This window comes from Polypterus senegalus, chromosome 15 (genome assembly GCF_016835505.1).
Source record: "Polypterus senegalus isolate Bchr_013 chromosome 15, ASM1683550v1, whole genome shotgun sequence".
Lineage (NCBI taxonomy): Eukaryota > Metazoa > Chordata > Cladistia > Polypteriformes > Polypteridae > Polypterus > Polypterus senegalus.
The window spans coordinates 83,031,869-83,051,652 of record NC_053168.1 but is presented as its reverse complement, the minus strand read 5'-3'; the positions used below and the strand labels follow the sequence as shown (position 1 = coordinate 83,051,652).

Here is a 19,784-nt window from a genome sequence, read left to right as displayed (position 1 = left end):
ACGGGGAGAACATGCAAACGCCACATAGTGAGGACCCGGGAAGCAAACCCGGGTCACCTAACTGCGAGGCAGCAGCACTACCGACTGCGCCACTGTGCCACCCTGTTTTAGTGAATAGTTACATAATATCTATTATATGTGTTATCACTATGCTTAAAATGTAACTAAAAACTGTGTGGGTTATTCTTTCTTTTAGGTAGTCCATGCTACATATGGCAATTATTATTAAAAACTGCTTTACCCTTGTTTGTGAAAAATCACCCTTTGTTTTAGTAGCATTCAGTGTAAAGGGGATTTAAGTTTGAACTGTGATTCCAAGAATCAAGAAGTGTCTGCATTCTTCTTGAATACAAGTCAAAGGACCAGGGTTTGTGCAGTGATCATTGTCAAGGTCAGAGTTAAGCGAAACATTATTGTTCCAAAAATGAAGCATTTACTTGCCCATATCCATATCAGGAAAGTATCACAAATATAAAACAGTAAAAAACTAAATCACAGAGGAAATTCAAAAACATATTAAGACCAGATCAACAAGGGATCACCCCAAGCTCAGAGCACACTGCAACTGAACCTACGTGTTCTGCAGTATATTATTAGCTAAACTGTCATCTATTTAGCCAGTTCCATGGGGTTGCAAAGAGTTGTGAAAAATATTATTTAACATCTGCTAGTATTATGCTAATTAACATTAGCTTGCTATTGTTATGACCTTGTCTGGCACTAAAAGTTGTTTTTGTGTTCCTCCTGATTCAGGAAGAACATTAAATATTGGAGTTAGGAATATTAACTAGACTGATAGTCTTGATTGTAATGGAATTTGGCATTTGTGCCAAAATGAAAAAAATAAATAAATAAATCAATAAAGGTAATTATGAGGTTAATAATTACACGAAAAAGGAGTTATAAAGGAGTTATTACAATTTGAAAAACGGCAATGATATATAAAAAAGATTGATAGGTGACAAAACCAGCATGAAAAGAAACCTTTTGAAATAAATAATGAGCTTTTTTTACACGTGCAATCTGGAATAGACTGAATAAGAAATATGTCTTAAAGAGTTAATTTTTAAATAAAACTTGCAAAAGTCAAATTAAAAATATTAAATATTAAAACTGAATACAACACAGAAGTAACATTTAATGATATTATTAGTGTTAAGTATTATCAAACACTGTGTTCTGTTTTATAAGGTTTATTTATTTAATTTAGTTATAAACAAAATTATTGGCTGCATTTTGCTTTGAAAATTAACAATAGTTTGATACAGCTTTAAGAATTAGAATGCAAGACAAACTTATACACTTAATAACAAATGTTGCTGTTTCAGTAGGGCTATCTTGTATATCTGTTTATTTTAACCTTTTGACAAGAAACCCTTAGGCCAGGGAAATATACAACATATATTGAAAATGAACAGTGCCAACATGCTAACTAAAAAAGACGACCCATCTGGATATGATATTTTAGAATATGTACCTGTTCGCTAACCACATGAGTCTGACAAACTAAATGGTCTCCACTTAATTGTCAAACTTCCTACAGAGTACTACAGATATTGTAATGGAGAGTGCAAAAGATTCCATAACATTTATTCTTTAAAGGTCAATAGGACAGAGATATAGTGCATGTGTCTGCAGTGTTAACCAGTCACAGTACATTACTGTATGTTCAAAATTCACCTACTGTTTTTCAGAAGAGACAGGACAAGTGCTGCCTGTGTTCTGTTTTCTCTTTTCTGTATTAACTATTAACAACTACCATACTCCTGATACATTAGGCTTTTTTATGCAGAAGTACATTTCACAGACCTGAATAAGATACATTTTTCCACTTGACAGCTACAACCTTTAGCTTTTGGGCTGTTTGTTTTTCATTCCAAGCTTAATAGCTAGCATGAACACCTGGTAGGTTCTGAATCTGAAAATTGTAGGAATCTCTTCTTGTTACAGACTTTCACTGAACTGATGTCTTTACATTTAGCTTGCATTTTTGCATGATAACTTACCACTTCAGTTCCCCGCTCTGCTGCAGAATAAATTCAGAGGCATGTAAGTATTTTTAAAATTGGAAAACTTTCGGTTCAGTTTAGATTATACTGTAAATGTTTTAAAACAGTACAGAGTAACTGACAATATATTCATGCAGTATAAAAATATCAAAACTTAAGAATTTAAAAAGAAGTGCAACGCAATATGAAGGAGAAAATAATTTCAGAAAGCATTAAATCATTGCTTTTATCCTGAGAATCAGTCATTTTAAATGCATGTTGATTTTCAAAGGCTGAACTCCACAATTATGGTTATGTCACTTACTGTATGTTGGATTTATTTTTTACATCATAAATATTTAAAATGTGGCTCAGTACCTAAGAATTTTCCCATCCAACTCTTTCAATCTAAGTAACAAAGGTAATGCTTTAGAAAGGTTGATATTCTTGTGTGCCTGCCCCTTCAGTCCTTAACCTTGGTGAATCAAGGGCCTAAGTAAGTAAGTAAATAAGTACTCCTACAACACTACAGTCAGAACCATAACTAACTGAAAGTGCCCATCGATGAAAAGAACTTTACTCAGAAAATGAGGGCCAACCCCTTCATGCCAAATGTACAGAAACATCTTAGTTCCAGTACCCCTGCTCTTTCAAATGACCATAATGCTGTATTGCTTCCTATGTGCAGTAAGTAAAATGAAATGGTCACATCTGGGATAAAATGATTAAAACAAAAACAACAGTTTATACATTGAATTGAGTCCGCATGGAACGTCTACAGTTACTCTGATATTTTCCACAAAAAATAGTCTGGTATGGGCTGTCATTGTTTGTTTAGCTCATCTTGATGGAACTACTGAGAGAACAGGGAATAAAGGGGTTTAAGAGTTTTGAATCCCTTAGGAAAGCAGCAGAGTATATGACACACATTCTTAGGTACTGGCCCCCATTTTAAATATTTATGATGTAAAAAATAAATCCAACATAAAGTGACATAACCATAATTGTGGAGTAGAGCCATGAAAATCAACATGCATTTAAAATTACTGATTCTCAAGACAGGACAAAAGCAATGATTTAATGCTTTTCTGAAATTATTGTCTCCTTCATATTACGTTGCACTTCTTTTTAAATTCTCAAGTTTTTATATTTTTATACTGCATGAATATATTGTCAGTTACTCTATACTGTTTTAAAACATTTACAGTATAATCTAAACTGAACCGAAAGTTTTCCAAGTTTAAAAATACTTAACATGCCTCTGAATTTATTCTGCGACAGAGCGGGGAACTGAAGTGGTAAGTTATCATGCAAAAATGCAAGCTAAATGTAAAGACATCAGTTCAGTGAAAGTCTGTAACAAGAAGAGATCCCTACAATTTTCAGATTCAGAACCTACCAGGTGTTCATGCTAGCTATTAAGCTTGGAATGAAAAACAAACAGCCCAAAAGCTAAAGGTTGTACCTGTCAAGTGGGAAAATGTATCTTATTTAGGTCTGTGAAATGTACTTCTGCATAAAAAAGCCTAATGTATCAGGAGTATGGTAGTTGTTAATAGTTAATACAGAAAAGAGAAAACAGAACACAGGCAGCACTTGTCCTGTCTCTTCTGAAAAACAATAGGTGAATTTTGAACATACAGTAATGTACTGTGACTGGTTAACACTGTGGACACATACACTATATCTCTGTCCTATTGACCTTTAAAGAATAAATATTATAGAATCCTGCGGTGGGTTGGCACCCTGCCCAGGATTGGTTCCTGCCTTGTGCCCTGTGTTGGCTGGGATTGGCTCCAGCAGACCCCCGTGACCCTATTCGGATTCAGCGGGTTAGACAATGGATGGATATCCATAGTACCCTGTAGGAAGTTTGACAATTAAGTGGAGACCATTTAGCTTGTCAGACTCACGTGGTTAGCGAACAGGTACATATTCTAAAATAATCCAGATGGGTCGTCTTTTTTAGTTAGCATGTTGGCATTGTTCATTTTCAATATATGTTGTATATTTCCCTGGCCTAAGGGTTACTTGTCAAAAGGTTAAAATAAACAGAGATACAAGATAACCCTACTGAAACAGCAACATTTGTTATTAAGTGTATAGGTTTGTCTTGCATTCTAATTCTTAAAGCTGTATCAAACTATTGTTAATTTCAAAGCAAAATTGAGCCAATAATTTTATTTATAACTATATTAAATAAATAAATAATCCTTATAAAACAGAACACAGTTTTGATAATACTTAACACTAATTGATATCATTAAATGTTACTTCTGTGTTTTATTCAGTTTTAATATTAATATTTTTAAGATATTTTTAAAAATTAACTCTTTAAGTCATATTTCCTATTTAGACTATTCCAGATTGTATGTGTCAAAAAAGCTTATTATTTATTTCAAAAGGTTTCTTTTTCACACTGGTTTTGTCACCTATCAATCTTTTTTATACATCATTGTTTCTTTTAGAAGCAAAAGCTCCCTAATTGGAATACGTTCTTTTAAATTGCGGCATTTTAAGTAACCGAAAATATAGAGATATGATATTAAAAGGCAATATCCCTCCCATAGTGATTATGGCGGTACAAAAATCACATAAGAGAATTATACTTAGCTTTCTTTAATGACGCTTTACGCGGCTTTATAAACGGAGGAAGCTATAGCTATAGAAGACAATACACAATGTCGGATCTTGATGTATACAGTCTGCCATTTTTTGTTGCTGCGCTGAAAGGATTTTTCGGGACGAATAAAGATAACATCATTCGGCCGTCAACTTCAAAGAGTTTGGCTGTAGTCCAAGCCTTTTTATACTGGCTGCTCCATGTTCTGGTCCTGTCTGGTCTCCAAACAAGGACAGTAAAAGGACTCAACCCCACCTCCAAAAAATACAAGAAGAGCACAATGCCTACACTGCAGTTGTTCATTCTTCAAACTGCTAAAGTAATGGTTTTCTAAATGCAGCCAGACTAGCCCCTGTGTGCCAAACGTAGCCTGCACATGTGAATGAATCCTTTAAAAGTGTTTTACAGAGACAATGACATTAATAGGGCCCACAATTTACCACGGCCAGCGGAATTTAATGCCACGCCTCAGAATTTAGGGTTTTACAGCGGTATAACGCCACGCCGCGGAATTATCCTAACTGCCGTGGAAAATACCAAATCTAAATGAAATCTCTTCATTTGAGGAATATTGATATTAGTATGATTAGTTTTGATTACTTCTTTAAGTTCTTTCATTAGCCTATTGCATCATCTCATTAATATCTCATTTGTTGCTACTGAAATCGAACACAGTGGAGCTACAGTTCAGTTAAAGAATCTGTTGGCATTGCTGCAAAGTACTGATAAACTTAACAAGCTGAGAGCTAAACTTGAATTTGTATCTGTTCTCTGATAGCCAATTATAAACACCCTGACTTCTTTTGAAGCACAGTCATTCATGTCTGTCGATGTCTACAACAAAGTGTCTTGAGTTACTATCTTGCCTGAAATCGTCCGGATTTCCAATTGTAACTAGCAGCTGTGAAGATGCAAAGCACAATGCTGCTGCTAAACTTGGAAGAATATTTTGTGGGAACCAAACAGCCGGCAATAGACCTATTCAGATCTGTGAGAATATTTGATCCACGACAGCTACCACTCTTTTGTTGATCATGCACAATCAGTGCCAACAATGATGGCTGCAGCAGATGAATGGCAAGCTTATCTGGACATAGCATCTTGTGAAGTAATTCCAGTTGATATCACTGCTTTTTAGCGTGCCATAGAGGACAGACTGCCTTGCTTAGCAGCTCTTGCTAAAGTTTACATTGCGTTGCCGATCTCTTCTGTTGACATTCATTCTCAAAATATGGATCGGTGTTGTCACACTGCGATATTCTCTGTCACAAGAAAACCTACGAGCTTACAGTGCCGTTTTCTTCAACAATAAATAAACAATAACTTTAGAAACATTAGTCGATAGTTTGTTGAGAATAATATTATGCCTACATATTTTTCAGCATCGTTTGCCTAAAGCAAATCTGTGGATTAAAATGTGCAGATGTGAAAGCTTTGATATACTTATTTGATTAGTAATAAGAATTATGATTGATTATTATTAAGGATTAGGAATAAGAAAAATTGCATTTATTTTGCTTGGGTTACGAATTAAGTCTTATGGAGTTCTGGTACTGCATTTGCTGCGCCGCGGTACGCCGTGGAATTTTAAAAAACATGCCGCGGAATTTACCATTTCTTACCACGGTAAATCGTGGGCCCTAGACATTAACCTTAATATTATAGCAAACATATTATAACAATCATTGCCGTTTTTCAAATTGTAATAACTCCTTTATAACTCCACCTTTTCATGTGATTATTAACCTCATAATTACCTTTATTGATTGATTTATTTATTTTTTTCATTTTGGCACAAATGCCAAATTCCATTACAATCAAGACTATCAGTCTAGTTGATATTCCTAACTCCAATATTTAATGTTCTTCCTGAATCAGGAGGAACACAAAAACAACTTTTAGTGCCAGACAAGGTCATAACAATAGCAAGCTAATGTTAATTAGCATAATACTAGCAGATGTTAAATAATGTTTTTCCCAACTCTTTGCAACCCCATGGAACTGGCTAAATAGAGGACAGTTTAGCTAATAATATACTGAAGAACACGTAGGTTCAGTTGCAGTGTGCTCTGAGCTTGGGGTGATCCCTTGTTGATCTGGTCTTAATATGTTTTTTAATTTCCTCTGTGATTTAGTTTTTTACTGTCTTATATTTGTGATCCTTTCCTGATATGTATATGGGCAAGTAAATGTTTCATTTTGGAATAACAATGTTTAGCTTAACTCTGACCTTGACAATGATCACTGCACAAACCCTGGTCCTCTGACTTGTATTCAAGAAGAATGCAGACACTTCTTGATTCTTGGAATCACAGTTCAAACTTATATCCCTTTCACCCTAAATGCTACTAAAACAGAGCGTGATTTTTCAAAAACAAGGGCAAAGTAGTTTTCAATGATAGTTGCCATATGTAGCATGGACTACCTAAAAGAAAGAATAACCCACACAGTTTTTAGTTACATTTTAATCACAGTGCTAACACGTATAATAGAAATTATGTAACTATTCACTAAAACAAGGTGGCACGGTGGCACAGTGGGTAGTGCTGCTGCCTCGCAGTTGGGTGACCTTGGTTCGCTTCCTGGGTCCTCCCTGTGTGGAGTTTGCATGTTCTCCCCGTGTCTGCGTGGGTTCCTCCCAAAGACATGCAGGTTAGGTACATTGGCGATTCTAAATTGTCCCTAGTGTGTGTGTGTGCCCTGCCTGGGGTTTGTTTTCTGGGATTGGCTCCAACAGACCCCTGTGACCCTGTAGTTAGGATGTAGCAGGTTGGATAATGGGTGGATGGATTCACTAAAACATTTTCCTTTCTGATTTGCCTAACGTGTCCAAAATAAGCCTATTTATCAGACCTGTAGTGTATATGCTCATATAACTTACTATAACCATTCTTATTTTTCAGGCTGTCATAACTGATGTTTGATGGGTGTTGGCCCCAACCATACCCCACCTTAATCCCACTCCACCCACCTGATTGGTCAGGGTTTGTGTCAGGTTCAGTTTGATGGGTGTTGATCCCACCTTAATTCACCCCCACCCGTCTGATTGGTTCATGGTTTGTGTCAAGAGCAGTTTGATGGATGCTGATTCTGCATTGGCCCCCACACCTCCTCCCGGTCTCTCAACACCTGTTTGTTAGTTGGCACCACTTCCCCTCCTTACCCCGTCTCCCGAGGCTCTTTATATCAAAAGAATGACCTTGCCATGAACCCAAGGCCTGATCGATATGTTCAGACATGCTCCTGCTCATACCCAGCCGACCAGGTCTCCCTGATAGATATGGATCATGCCCCTGCATCTATTTATTATTTTAATATTATCACGAGATTAAAATATCTATCTATCTAACCTTTGCTTTACAATATGCAAATTCTATTTTTTAAATCTAAACCACATAGAGGTACTGCAGTAAAACATCCTTTCCCATTTCACAGAAAGTCCTCTCGCAGAATGGCAAGCTCCCAGCATCAGCAATGTATCTGTGTGCCTTTCTGTGAAATCAAAAACCTGATTCACATCAGCTGCTGGAAGCTGACAGGCTCTACGCGTGCCCACCCCCCACCACTACTGTGTGAGGTCGAGCATGCGCAGCACCTCCTTCTATGAGACGCACGTTTTGTGTTTTTTAACTTTTGAAGGTAAAGGATTTTAGGTATTGTGTGTAAAGCACAAGATAACTAGTTTGATATAAGCCTTTTAAAAATCACAGAGAGGTAAATACTATACAGCAAATATATCCTTCCAAAACAGGTTTTTCACTTCGGACACGAGAGGGCAGAAGGGGCATCCCCCACTTCAGCAGCATTCAGCTGTGGGTCCTGCTCAAACATTTTGCAGATACGCATAATTGGGCAGCTGACACAAGAAACAGGTTCACACATACAGGCCTTTAACATAAGGTCATACCTTCCTGTTGTCAATGTAAAGCGGTCTTGAAACGGGTCAAAGGGGCTCACATTTGCTAAAAGAAATCACTCTCCTTATTATAAAGTCTGCTTTTTAAAAATGCCATTCTTTTCGGTATATATAAGTAAGTGTTCCGGCCAGTCCATTAAACAGCTTGCCGTTAATACTGAAATAGAACTCCAAATCTCATCGAAAGACAAAACGGTGTGTCTTCAATATCTTATTAGAACAATGTTTATTGTTGAAAAACTGGGTAAATGATTATTATATGATGTCCCTGTATTTATGAGATTATATCTTAATACACAGGGAACCTGAGACCAGGCTGTCTGTTTTTATTTACGTCTTCAGATTTTAAAAAGTTTTTTTTTTTTTTATTAATTTTATTGCACTCCATACAAAGCAATCAAGTTTTTACAAAAAGAAAAATAGAGTTAAGAACAGATCGATCCCCACCCTTGAGAGAGAGAGCAAGCCAAACGGCATAAAAATTTTACAGCTTTTAAACATACCTAAATTAATAAATTCTCTATGCTTCATGAACTTATTTTAAAATATTACTGATTAGATCCTGCCATGTTTTGAAAAACGTCTGTACGGATCCTCTGAGTATTTGATTTTTTCCAATTTCAAATAATATAACACATCAGTTTCCCACTGACTTAAAAGAGGAGAGTTTGGGTTCTTCCAGTTTATCAGAATAAGTCTGCATGCCAAGAGTGTAGTGAATGCAATCACAATTTGTTTGTCCTTCTCCACTTTAAGCCCCTCTGGAAGAACCCCAAACACAGCTGTTAATGGGTTAGGAGGGATTGTGAATCCAAGGCTAAAAAGTTTTTATCCATACATTTTTCTGATTGTACTCGGAGAAGAAAAGCGGATTCCGTGTCACTGTGGTACCGGTTTCTTCATCCGCTTTTTTCACAAAGGTAATGTATCTTTGCAAGATGGTCGTATAAAGTTTTACTTTTGCATCGGTGCACCACTGCAATTGGGCCTTACTCTTTGAAGATTTATGTTGTAGAGGTTTATTTGCAAATCACTTTGTGGCATTTCAAGTTAAATTAGATTTCCTTGGTTATTCAGCTGTCCATCGGTGTTCCATTTTGTTATAAATTGCATTTAGTCTCTCTTTATTTAATAAACATTTTATATGTTGAATAGAAAACAGTTATCTTATTCAGGCTTAAATTTAAAACAGCATTTTCATCAACATGCTATAACCACTTTGGTACTCGGGGGGCTTTGTATAATACAAAGTTTTACAAATTCTGTTAATGCTTGGTAATAGCATTAACAGGTAATAGGGGTGGGATTAAGGTGGGGTCTGGGCGGGGCTAGTGAGGGGACAGGTTGTAATTCACCAATCACCCGACAGAGGTCGGGGTGAATCAATTAAATTCACTAATCAGAGGAAAGGGGAGGGACCATCAAGTCATCAATCATTTTTGACTGACATTTTGACAGATGCACCCTGACATAGTACTACTTTTAGCATTTCATCAATTGGCAGACTGTCTTCTCCTGCCTACCTGTAGTTCAGTAGAGACATTGCCAACTTGGGAATTTTACAAGGTTTGTATCGCTTTGTTGTTAAACAACATGTTTAAAGCAAAAGTGACAGGTCAGCAACAATATGCTGATCTTGTATGATGACCTTGTTAGTTTCTCGATCAGTGCCATTTCATTTTCAAAAATTGGGAGAGTTCTTCCCTAGATTTTCTCGTGTACTCAGATACGGGGATGGATATTTGAGGAGTAAACCGCAAGACAATGATTATATCATGTACATTAAAGAACCATCAACAACAAATCAAATCAAATGAATAATATATTGAGCAATGAGCAATTATTATAAAAGTAAAGTTAAATAAATCAGACTCTGCAGCTGCATGAATAAAAAAAAAAAAATTGAGTATGTGTTCAGGTAAAGTACCACTTCTGGTTGATGGATTAGGCCCAAAAATTAATATAAATCGATGATTTTGGTGTAACAAGCACATGCCAAATTTAATCCATCTATCTAGTTGTGTTTTTCAGTTATCGTGTTTACACACACACATATACTTAATTCCAAAAAACTGTATTTTCGGACTCGGGGAGTTCTAAAACGTCAAGATTCATCAAAATTTCGGTCAAATTTTTTTCATGATTACTATACTTTCTCTATATTTCATATACTTAGTGTGCAAAGTGGCAGTTGAATTACTGTCAAAAAAAAGCAGACACCTGAGAAGTAAACTGAAACGTTGGTCACGTATTATTTGGAACCAGCAATTGCGTACTGCACGATAATGTGCAGTGAATACACTTGACTTGAGCATTCCTAGTTTTCATCCTCTTTCTCTGTCTCTGTTTAGCATTCGTTTGCTCAGAGGTTGATGCACTTACTGCTCCCTGAGCAGCTCTTCTTTTCTCCACCCTAGCGGCCTGCTGCTTCTCATCTTTTGTCTGCATCTTTTCACGATAAAACTGATTAAGTTAGTTTTTGTGTTGCAATTACGTTTTCTTTAATTTTTCTCTTAAGCTGGCACTTAAGTCTTCAATCTGCCTCAAGAATGATTAGCGAAGGTGATAGGGGATGAGAACGGCGCCCATATGCATGCTCCGCATGGCCGCCCAGCTGCACACTGCCAAGAGTTGATTCTACAATAAGATAAAATAAAAATAAAAAGAGTAATAAAAATCATTACCCGGAAAGTGGATAGTAGACATCATGTAGTATATGTATACCAAATTTCAAGTCAATAGGTGAAACGGTTTGCGAGCTATAGGTGATTTAAAATCCTGGACAGATAAACGAACAGCCACTGTAGTGTATTATATAAGAAGATGTGGCCAGTTGTTGTGATTGTCTGCACTAGTTGCATTGCTACCGTTAAAAGAAAATAATCATGCTTTTGTTAATAACGTAGTGTGTTTATTTGCCATTATATTTTGAGAGTGGTTTTAGGAATAATCCTTAAAAATCTTTTATTCTCACAATAGTCATAACTCATGTATGACTAATTGGTTGTCTAGAGCAATTAAACTTTAACAGATCCAAACTAAAAGAAAAATAAAAAACTTGGTTAAACACGTTTTGCTTAGGCAGTTGATATGAAATATTTTTGATAAAGGCCTAACATAAAAATAACACAATTTCAAAATTTTCTTTGATTGTATTGATTTCTTCAGGTTTTCCTATAAATAAATTCTATTAAAAAAAAAAAAACTTGTGCACAGTATACACTACTTTCCCTTTAATGTAAACTTATGTAAATCTCAAGGATTCTTACCCTTTAAAGTAAACTTGTGTAACTGCCATGATCCTCCTAAAGCAGCAATTTAATTATCCCAAAGCTTTCTTTACCAGTCAAGCTTACTCAGGCAGTCTAAATGTTTTATCATTATTTGATAGTGAGCCTGAAAAGCTGTACAATATCCAAGTAAAATATGGTATGACAATACCTTGTTCTAGTATAGAGCTGCAGGGAGAATCATGCTTACACTGCATTGATAAAAGGGGTGAAATTTGCCCTGAATGAAGCAGTCTGTCATAGGCCATATCTGTGCTCATTTTAAGTATTCTATATAGCAGTTAGTAAATATCCAGAAATAAATGCTTGAGATCCAGGAAGAGTGGACATACAGAAAGCAAAATGATTATCCACATGTACAGTATGCAGGAGTGTACTGATGCAACATTAGCACATCAAAAAGCCATTAAGAAAATCCAGATCTAGCAGAGCCTATATGCATGAAAGGAAAAGTGTGCTTTAAAACATCATTTCAACATTGTATTTCAATTCCACTTTTTGTAAAGTGGAGAGTTCCACAGAAACTGAGATGCAAAGGTAGCTTTTCTCTAGCAGACGAAAAAGTGAGAAACCCAGCATTGGAAGATTTTATTTGCCTAGCAAGTTTATTCTTGATAAGCATACAGGTGTTAAACTTTTGGGATGGACATAACTCTTATTTTTAATGGCAAAAGTAAAGCTCTGCAGTACCTGATATATCAGGTGGTATAAGAATTATTCTATGGCCTGTTTATACAATTGTATTGAAGTAGTTTATGGGATCCAAAATTCATCCCAGGGAGTTCTAAAACGTCAAGATTCATCAAAATGTCGAGGTTGAATTTTCTTTATGATTACTATACTTTCTCTAAACTGTATTTCATATACTTAGTGTGCAAAGTAACAGGTGAATTACTGTCAACAAAAAGTAGCCATCTGAGAAAGAAACTGAAACGTTACTCACTTGTGTTTTTTCTGTCCATAGGATAAAGTTTTTCTTGACCAGCACATTCTGATTTCTGGCATTTGAATTACATCTTGATAAACAAGTGCAAAGAAAGGCGACACATACATCGTTTTCTATTCCACACACTTTACGCGTGTATTCAGCTTGTTCTGTCACCCCAAATACTGCGTGAACACCCACCTTCCTTCACCAGCCGCCGTTCACTGGATGAATATGTGTGGGTGGCTCGTGGTGGATGACTTTCAGTTTTAGAGTTAAAAGTTATAAGGGTTAAAAACTAACAGTAAGAATTTTGATTCAAGAATGAAAACTAAAATTATTTTTAGTAAATTATTTTATTTCAGCTAGTCATTCCAGCTACTTTAATAGTTTTGTTTAGTTTAAGTTTTTCATTTCAGTTTTGTTAAGTATTTTATTTCAGTTAACGAAAATGTTTTTTTAATAATAGTTTCAGTTTAGATTTTAGTTTTCGTCAACTATAATAACCTTAGTGTGGACCACCAATGCGGGCACCGACAAGCGCGGACACAAGTTCAAGGCGCACAAAAAGTTTTGTTATTTTTCCTCGTGGGAAACACCTTCCCCATTTCTCACAAGCACAGCACAGTCCAACATGAACACAAGCAAGACAAAAGTCTTCTTCTTTCCTCTTCCACTCCTCCATGCAAGTTTCGTCTCGCTCCTCCCGACTCTGGCTCCCGGAGTAGTTTCTGCTGGCCCCTTTTATAACACACCCAGAAGTGTTCGTTGATGCATTTTCGGCAGCACTTCTGGGTGTGGCAGAAGAGCTGCCCAGAAGGTCTCTGCATCAACTGCAGCACCCCCTGGCAGCACCCATGGATCCCAACAGGGCTGTATGAAACCCCAACTCCCACAGAGAACCTGCAGGAGTCCGAGGCACCACTGTAACCCAGGGGGGCTGTAACCCAATGCTCCCGGGGAGGTAATGCTCTGAATACGCTCCCTTCCCCAGTCCTTCCAGCATGAAGGCGTCCTGGCCAGGCAAGGGCCCCAGCGGCCCGCCACACAAGATATATCAGTATAACTTATTGACTCACTTCCTAAGTCTGTTTAATTTATTCATAGAATGGCAGGGAGGCCACAGTATACGTCAGTATCAATATTAAAGTTTGGTATCACTTAATAATTTTTAGTATTAAATAATCACCACCACTTTTTTATGGGGGTTTTACATGACATGTTTTCCAAAAACTTTGTCTTCTTTTGACTCTTCTTACAGATCTCAGTAAAATTAACTCTGGGCATTACAATTTAATAGCTTTTCTGTAGCAGTCATGTCCTTGTTCAAAACAGAAATAAAGCAGTTTTTGAAATTGTAGGAATGCATGCACATTTAATAAAATCATGTTACCATGCTCACAACTGGGTTCGTTTTCTTGAGTACACACCCAGCTTTATGTCACCAAGTCCTGCGCAGTAATGCAGCTGGGCTTCTTAGGTGATGATTTGACCATGTGATTCATTTATCAAAAAGGATTTACCGTTAACTGCTTTTCAGGAAACCATGTAATGTCTAGAAACACCTTTTATATAAACCATACATTGCTTGATCCCAATTTTCCATTACAGGTTTTCTTGATTCAATATTCCTTTGCCTTTGATCAACTTCTACGTCTGGCTCCAGCTCCAGCTCCAATTTCCTCTACTTATAGTTTCGAAAAATTGATAGGTATGAAGCAGCTACGGCAGACACAGCCTCTGTACTTTAAAGCACAAACAGATAGCAGCAAAGGAAGGGAGCAGGTATGATATTTGCTCTGTGGCTGCTCTTCATACACTGTATTAAGAAGGTATCCTCACTTGCTCATGTTATCATTGCCAGTCTGGTATTAATGTGGACATAAACATGGTGGTGGCAACTGGGTTTCAAAATCCATTGCTAAACCAGGAACAGCAAGAGCAGACTCTTTGTTTTTTTTAATCTTTATTATTATATTTGCAGTATTGTACTTATATAGTTGTAACCAAAGACTAACAACAATATCAGCTATATAGAATTGCCACATCTAAACTGACAACTTGCCTGAGCTGTTGCCTTCGTTTTTTGGATATAGGAGCCACTGCAGTAATGGAGTACGAAGAGGAACAGGAGCAGGAGGTATATAACCCAGAGGTGAGTGCAAAATGTTGGTAGCTGTCTGCAGTCCATTAACGAATCTCGATTTTGGCTTTCAGTGCTGTCACTTTTCTTTACAATGCTGTTATTTAAATACTGAAGACCTTACTCTGGCAGTGTGTTCTTGTAGTGAGTATTCAGGGTATATGGGTTTGATTTACATCTGATTAAGTTTGGCTTGCTGGATTGTTTTATCGTGTTGTATTGTGAAATTATCTTTCGGAAAGTGTCGTATAAGTCCTGTTGTAACCACTAGGGACACCACAGAGCCCCAAATCAGAGACACTGCAATACAGCACATGTTGATGTGATAAAATGAAGAACATTTATTCACATGCACAGTGCTTCTTCACAATCCTTTTCAACAATTATTCCTAATAAATTCAATTAACTAAACAATACTTACTCCTCTCCATCTTCCGCTGAATGTAGCCTGCTGCCTTTGGACTCTGACTCAATGATATGAGGCAGTGGGCTCTGTTTTTTGCCAGACCTGGGGATGCTTCCAGTGCCACACCTTTTCATCCAGGAAACACTTCCAGGCCATAACGGTAATAGGGCGGTCCTCCCCTGACAATGCCCCCTACTCGCATATAGGGACCCCAACAATGCTTTATTTTTGGACTCAATATCCCAAGCACCCCTGTGGGTATCCCGACTAGGCTGAAATGTGAAGACCACTGCCACCTGGTGTATGAGGGATGAAACTGCTCTCTATTCCCAGCTATCGCTGGTCTGTCCATTAATTTATACTGGACAGGTACAAAGTTATTTTCTTATCCAGCTGGCCAGTTCACCTTTCTAGTTTGGCCTCCCATCTGCATAATGAGTGCTCTTCCTTCCCGATCAGGATGCTTGTTCTCCTCTTAAACATTGAAAAGACAATAGAAGTAAACTTAAATAATTATTAATATGGCTTGATTGGCTCTTAGAAGCACAAAATTCAGCAGAATTAAATTTTCAAAGCCACGTTAAAATAGGTCGGCAGTTACTTTAGCATGTGTGCAATAATTTAAAAATCTGAATCTGCACTCATAAGATAGGCAGTGTAATAAAACGTGCCCTATTATTGTAGTGTACAGCAATAATAATAATTTTGTTCCAATGCTGCATTTTACTATGCATATGCTGACCAACAAACTGACTCTGTAAGTCATAACTGGCCTTTCAAATTAAAATCAAGTGGCATACGTTTTGTGCATTGCAAATGAAGGACTAAAGCATTTAATCATTTACAATGTTAAGCGTTTCTTTTAATGTCCTTATCTACTATTGTCACAGTTTGAGAAATGATCTGTAGTCAAAGGAGCACCTTTTGTTGGATTTAATTAGTAGTCTTCTGTAAAGATACTTTTGAAGTGTTTTTATTTATATCGTCTTTTGGTTTTCAATTAATTTGTACAGCATGTTGTCAGTGGGATTATTAACAGGATTGTTACTTGATGGGCTCTTCACTATTGAACTGCTTCTTTTACAGTAGATACTAAAAATGTTTTCCTTTGTACTGCTCTGTTTAGTGAATATATAAGTGGTTGCTCCTTTTTTTCTGTAACTATTCCTTGCTAATACTGTAGTGTGGGAAGGATTTGACTCCCCAGGTTGCTGTGCAGCGCTGCATCTAAAAATCTTTCAGTTTAAAATATTTTTTGGATGTTCAAGTTAAAAATTCTTGTAGTGCTTATTTAATGATTTCTTTTAAAGCTGGGACATTTTGGGGTTTGAATGATGCTGCCATGTGTATGTGCACTGGTACAGGGGTTAAACAGAGATGCTTTATTTGAATATTGCCAGCTGTCGTGATTGTTTGCACTAGCTATATTTATAGTGATACCGTTAGAAGAAAACAAATGCATTTGCTTTTGTTAATATAAGAGTGTATTTATGGTCTAGGAACATTGTCTACCACTTATTTTATGGGCATCCCGCTCAGCTATCATGAATCACCCACAGACACCCAAGTAACAAGTTTGTGGGTTGTCCCCTGGTCTGAGGTGGAACATAGGATTAAGATGTCCAAGATTAACACATTTTTGGTGTTCTACTGAGATCATCTGGCATCTTTGGAACACAGAACACCTCTGAAAGACTTGGATGTTTCACCAATCCTCTTGGTAGCAGTACTGCAGGCAGTGGTCTTGCCTGACCAGACTCTTTGTAAACCCCCGTGGCTAAGACATTCCCTTTGCTGGCAGCAGGATTTTATTAGACCTGAGGTGGTGTTAAAGATGCCTGGACCCCCATGACTGGAGGCTACATGGTGCTGGAAGAATTTGAAATTCCAGCACTGTGCTGCTGAATTACACACTTTTTTGATGATCATTTTAAAACTGCTTGTAGTGCTTGTTTTATGATTTCTGTTAATAAAGGTACTGGCTTTAAGTTGGGGTAGGGTTGGTTTTGCCTACCACTACTGACTGATGTTGCTTGTTATCTGTGTTCTGGTACTGAGGCTTAAGAGGCAATAAGTTTATTATTGTTTTCCCTTTTTACATTAGCTTTTATTTCTATATATTTTCTGACTTTACTTGGAAATTCACTTTAGTTTTAGTTTTCCTTCATTGTGTATTTTTAGTTTTAATTTAGTTTTTATTTTACTAAGAGATTTATAATTTATTTTTATATATATTCGCTTCAGTTTTCATTTTACTAGTTATGGTATGGTTAAAGAGCTGCTATGGTGTTTAGTTTTTGTGTCACAATGAGACAGAACTGTGCACTTAACGGATTTGAGTATGAGTTAAAGTTTAGTGGAAGCTTACTACACTACACAATACAATTTACTATTTGGTTTTGTTTCTGTCTGATAAAAACAAGCATAATCAAAACCAGGTACTGATTATTAACAGTTTTACATAATTTTGTAATATTTTAAATGTTTTCTATGTCATTTGTGCTGAACAAATCTGTACTGACTGTTGACACTTTTTTCTTCTCCTTTTATTGCCCAGAATGGGCCAATTTGTAATGAAATGTAGGTGAATTTTAAGGTATGAGGATTTTTTACTGTAAACATCTACAGCACACAACATATCCTGCTCCAACGACAATGTGCTTATAATGAATGCCTTCAATATTGCATTCAAAAATCTCAAATATTGGGCTTTGTTATTTTCTACCAGCCATATTGATCTCTGATTCTATCTCAGGCACAAACAATTCATAGACAAAATTTTGCCACCTGCAGGCCTGAAAAGATATTAAAAATCCAAAAATAGATTCTACTATGTTCTGACAGGTGTGACCATGAAAATCACAGGGGCTTACGGAAAACAAGGTTCTTATTCTTGAATCAGTGTGCAGACCCCACTTAGCTGTATTGAGGGAAACAAAGAAAAACAAGCTTGTAGTGTCAAGGTTAGGGGGTAGTGAGATTTGAATAGGCCATGCATGAGAACAGTAAACCCATAATGAGCAGAGCTAGAGCAGGTAATAAGAGTATGGACAGGCACAAAATGACAGAGACAGCATCTAAAATTAAGAACAATATATACATTATCTAAACCAGTTAATCCAGAGCAGGATCACAGGAAACCTGGAGCCTACCTCAGTAGGTTTAGATGCAAGACTGGAAAAATGCCTGGTATGCAATATGTATGGTATGGCTGATGTTAAGAACAAAAAGAATATGATATATGATATTTGAACTATCTATTTTGAGACAGAGAAAGACATTGAAAAAATTGTGACATTTTAAAACATAATTCTGCTACTGAATTATTTTCAGAATATCAGGTACTGTATTTTGAGCTGTGAATATTAACTAAAAAAGAAATTAATAAATATAGCATAAATACAAAAACACATTAGTATATTTAGCTTTTCATCACTTGACAGGCTTTCTTCGCCTACCTACCTGTAGTTCAGTAGAGACATTGCCAACTCGGGAATTTTACAAGGTTTGTATCACTTTGTTGTTTAACGACTTTTTTAAAACAAAAGTGATTGGTCTGCAACAATATGCCAATCTTACATGACGACCTTGTCAGTCTCATTCAGTGCTGTTTTATTTTCAAAAATTGGGAGTGGTCTCCCCTAGACTTTCTCGTGTACTCAGATATGGGGATGGATTTTGAGGAGTAAACTGCAAGACAATGATTATATTATTTACATTAAACAACCATCAACAACAAATCAAATCAAATTAATAATATATTGAGCAATTATTATAAAAGTAAAGTTGAATAAATCAGACTCTGCAGCTGCATGAATAAAAAAATATCAAGTATATGTTCAGGTAAAGTACCACTTCCAGTCTATGGGTTTTTTCCCAAAAGTTAATACAGATCTACAATATTGGTGTAACGACCACATGCCAAATGTCATCCATCTATCTAGTTGCATTTTTGAGTTATCTCGTTTACACACACACACACACACATTCTTAATTCCAAAAAACTGTATTTTCGAACTCGGGGAGTGCTAAAACGTCAAGATTCATTAAAGTCTACACTGTAAAAAATCTTATGTGCTATCTACTTAAAAAAAATATGGTAACAATATTGCACATATTATTTTTAAGCAGTTTTTAAGGCTTGATTTTTTTAGGAGAATCTACTTGAATAAATCAAGTAAAACATCCTAAATTATTTAGCCAGAGACATGATGATTTTAACATTATTAGTGGAATAATCGTTTTTAGGTTAAGCAGATGAAACAAAATGTACTCATATGTATTAAGGAAAATTATTTAATATAAAAAACATTTTATAATGAAATGAATACATAATGGATTTTGGTGTTAAACATGCTTTTATTCCATGTTACACTGGTATCAAAATATTAAACACTCATTGAAATCAACTGTTTAGCATCAAACCAGATAACCTGTTGTATAACAAGCTGCAGAACAATCTCAAACCACAACCTGGGCATTTTCACCAAAAC

The 19,784-nt window shown here is 36.3% G+C and overlaps 1 protein-coding gene across 1 annotated transcript in view; it reads left to right on the top strand.

The window, feature by feature from the left end:
• The window catches only part of LOC120515502 (E3 ubiquitin-protein ligase NRDP1-like), a 69,021-nt gene extending 49,558 nt beyond the window's left edge, over window positions 1–19,463 (top strand). Inside the window, exons 4-5 of the mRNA XM_039736562.1 lie at window positions 14,839–14,897; window positions 19,446–19,463. Of these exons, the coding sequence (XP_039592496.1) occupies window positions 14,839–14,897; window positions 19,446–19,463 (77 nt within the window). The remainder of the gene's footprint in view (window positions 1–14,838; window positions 14,898–19,445) is intronic.
• Window positions 19,464–19,784: the final 321 nt, after the last annotated feature.